We start from the raw sequence: 2,500 nt of genomic DNA on the forward strand, positions 1-2,500 counted from the left end.
ATATGAGAAGGAGGGGAAGTAGAGAAGAAAGAGGAATTGAAGTGAAGGCAAAGTAAGTAGGAAGACAGGATGAGGGAGTCACGCATATGTGAAGGGGAGAGGGGGAGATAGATGGGGAAAATGACATCTAAAGGAGAGATAGGAGGGATATTATGTGAGAGAGGACAAAGAAAAGGAAAGGGGAAGGAGGGAAAGAGGAGAGAGGGGGGGTGAAGGAAAATGAAGAGGCAAAGAAGACATTCTGAAGGAGAAATAGGAAGGGCGTTTTGTGAGGATAGTATGAGGAGAGGACAAGGGGTAGGATGAGGAAAAAAATGAAGGGAAATGATGGAGGAGGGCGTGCGTGATGATGAGGAAGAGAGGGAAGTGGGAATGAGGAGGAAAATGAGAGGAAATGATGGAGGAGGGCGTGCGTGATGATGAGGAAGAGAGGGAAGTGGGAATGAGGAGGAAAATGAGGGGAAATGATGGAGGAGGGTGTGAATGATGAGGAGGAAGAGAGAAAAGCGGGAAGGACGGGGGAAATGAAGGGAAGTGATGAGGGAGGATGTGAGTGATGAAGACGCAAAAAGAGAGAATTGTGTGTGATAAAGAGGAAGAGAGGAAGAAGAGAAGGAAAAGGTACAAAACGAAAATGGAATAAACAATACACAAGAGAAGGCAGAAAAAGAAATACAAAAGATGAAGGAAAGAAAAAAGAGGTCAAAAGAATAAGAGAAGGAATTGATGAAAATGAGGAGCAAAAGTATGAGATGTTGGAGAAAAAACAACTGATAGACATTTTTTTAGAAATTTAATCACGATAGAATAATCGAGAAATTACGATCATGCACTCAGCAGAATATGTAAAAAAACGTATTCCTGTTTTGTAACACTACCATACTCGCTTTCATTTAACTCTCAGGTATATTTGCTAAAACATGTAGTCTCTCTCTCTCTCTCTCTCTCTCTCTCTCTCTCTCTCTCTCTCTCTCTCTCTCTCTCTCTCTCTCTCTCTCTCTCTCTCTCTCTCTCTCTCTCTCTCTCTCTCTCTCTCTCTCTCTCTCTCTCTCTCTCGCTTGCTCGCTTGCTCGCTCGCTCTCACTCTCTCTCTCTCTCTCTGTATTCATGTATGCATTTGTGTGTGTGTCTGTGTGTATACATGTATGTACGTATATATGTATGTACGTATGTATGTATGTATGTATGTATGTATGTATGAATGTATGTATGTATGTATGTTTGTATGTATGTATGTATGTTTGTATGTATGTATGTATGAATATATGTATTTATGCACTCCTATCAATTCACCCTGCGTAATCGGCAGTAGAACCCCCGTTCGAATCGATACGCAGGCAATGGTGAACCGATTACCGCAGACCACTTGATATCACACGTGGATGTCTGGCCACGACTGCGCCAAGTTGGAGGCGGGGAATCATGAATAGCTGATGTGACGGCCATGCAGATCGTAGTCATGCAGATCAGTTTGCTTTGCTTGTGAGTTATTGCTTGGAATATTTCTTGTTATTATTTGTCTGTTTGTCTGTTTGTTTGTTTGGGTGAAGGGATGTTTGTATGTTGATGGATGTATGTTTATATTGGATTTATGTTTAAGGTGTTTGGTTAACTTTGAGGAGGATTGTATTTGTAAGTACGTGTGTTTGTGTTTGTTTGTTCGTTTGTGGGTTTTCATCAAAGCAGACTCTTGTTCATGAACAATACCAAGATATTGAAAGAGAAGCAAAGGAAGCAGACCTACATCCATTCCTGCCAACTCACGGACGAGCAAATAAAAACTCACACACTCTTTTCTCTCTGCCCCCCCCCCCTCCCCTCATCCTCTTCATTCCCTTTCTATTTGTTCACCCCCCCCCCCATTACTCCTTCACTCCTTCTCCTTTTCTTCCCACTCTCTCCTTTCCCTTCTCCTCTTCACCCAATCCCCCATTCCCTCTTCCCGACCCAAATTCTCTCCACTCCCCATTCTCTGCTTCCTCCCCCCTTCTCTCTTTACCCCCACCCACCCCCCATTCTACCCTTCATACTCCCCCCACCCCCTTTCCTTTGTTCATCCCCATTCCCCCCCTTCACCCTTACCCCCATTCCCCACCCTCACCCTCACCCTTACCCCCCCTTTCCTCCCTTTATCCTTACCCTTCCCCTCCTCACCCTTACCCTTCCCCCCCCCCTCCAATCTCCCCATCTCCCTCACTCACCGATCATTGTGACGCTCGTGGGCGGCTGAGAATACGGCGACCGCCCTTGGTCGTTGAAGGCTTGCACCGAGAATGCAAACTCCTGGCCCGGCGTGAGTCCTTCCACCACCACGCTGCTCCTGTTGCCTCCTTCGGCGTCCTGCGTCTGGTGGAGGAGGAGGAGGAGGAAGAAGAGGAGGAAGAGGAGGAGGATTGTTAGATGGAGTTTGTGGCGGGAGGTGGGGTTGGTGGGGGAGGGGAGGAGGAGGAGGATATGATGGACAGAGAGGGGGGGAGAGGGAGGGGGAGGGGGGAGAAGG

At 46.7% G+C, this 2,500-nt stretch overlaps 1 protein-coding gene across 1 annotated transcript in view; it reads right to left on the reverse strand.

The window, feature by feature from the left end:
* The window catches only part of LOC122254215 (adhesion molecule nephrin), a 137,263-nt gene that overhangs the window by 6,998 nt on the left and 127,765 nt on the right, over nt 1-2,500 (reverse strand). The window contains exon 24 of the mRNA XM_086554738.1: nt 2,202-2,346. Coding sequence (XP_086410864.1) covers nt 2,202-2,346 — 145 coding nt within the window. The remainder of the gene's footprint in view (nt 1-2,201; nt 2,347-2,500) is intronic.

This window comes from Penaeus japonicus, unplaced genomic scaffold (assembly GCF_977035675.1).
Source record: "Penaeus japonicus unplaced genomic scaffold, GWHDUDI00000001_assembly GWHDUDI00000030, whole genome shotgun sequence".
Taxonomy (NCBI): domain Eukaryota; kingdom Metazoa; phylum Arthropoda; class Malacostraca; order Decapoda; family Penaeidae; genus Penaeus; species Penaeus japonicus.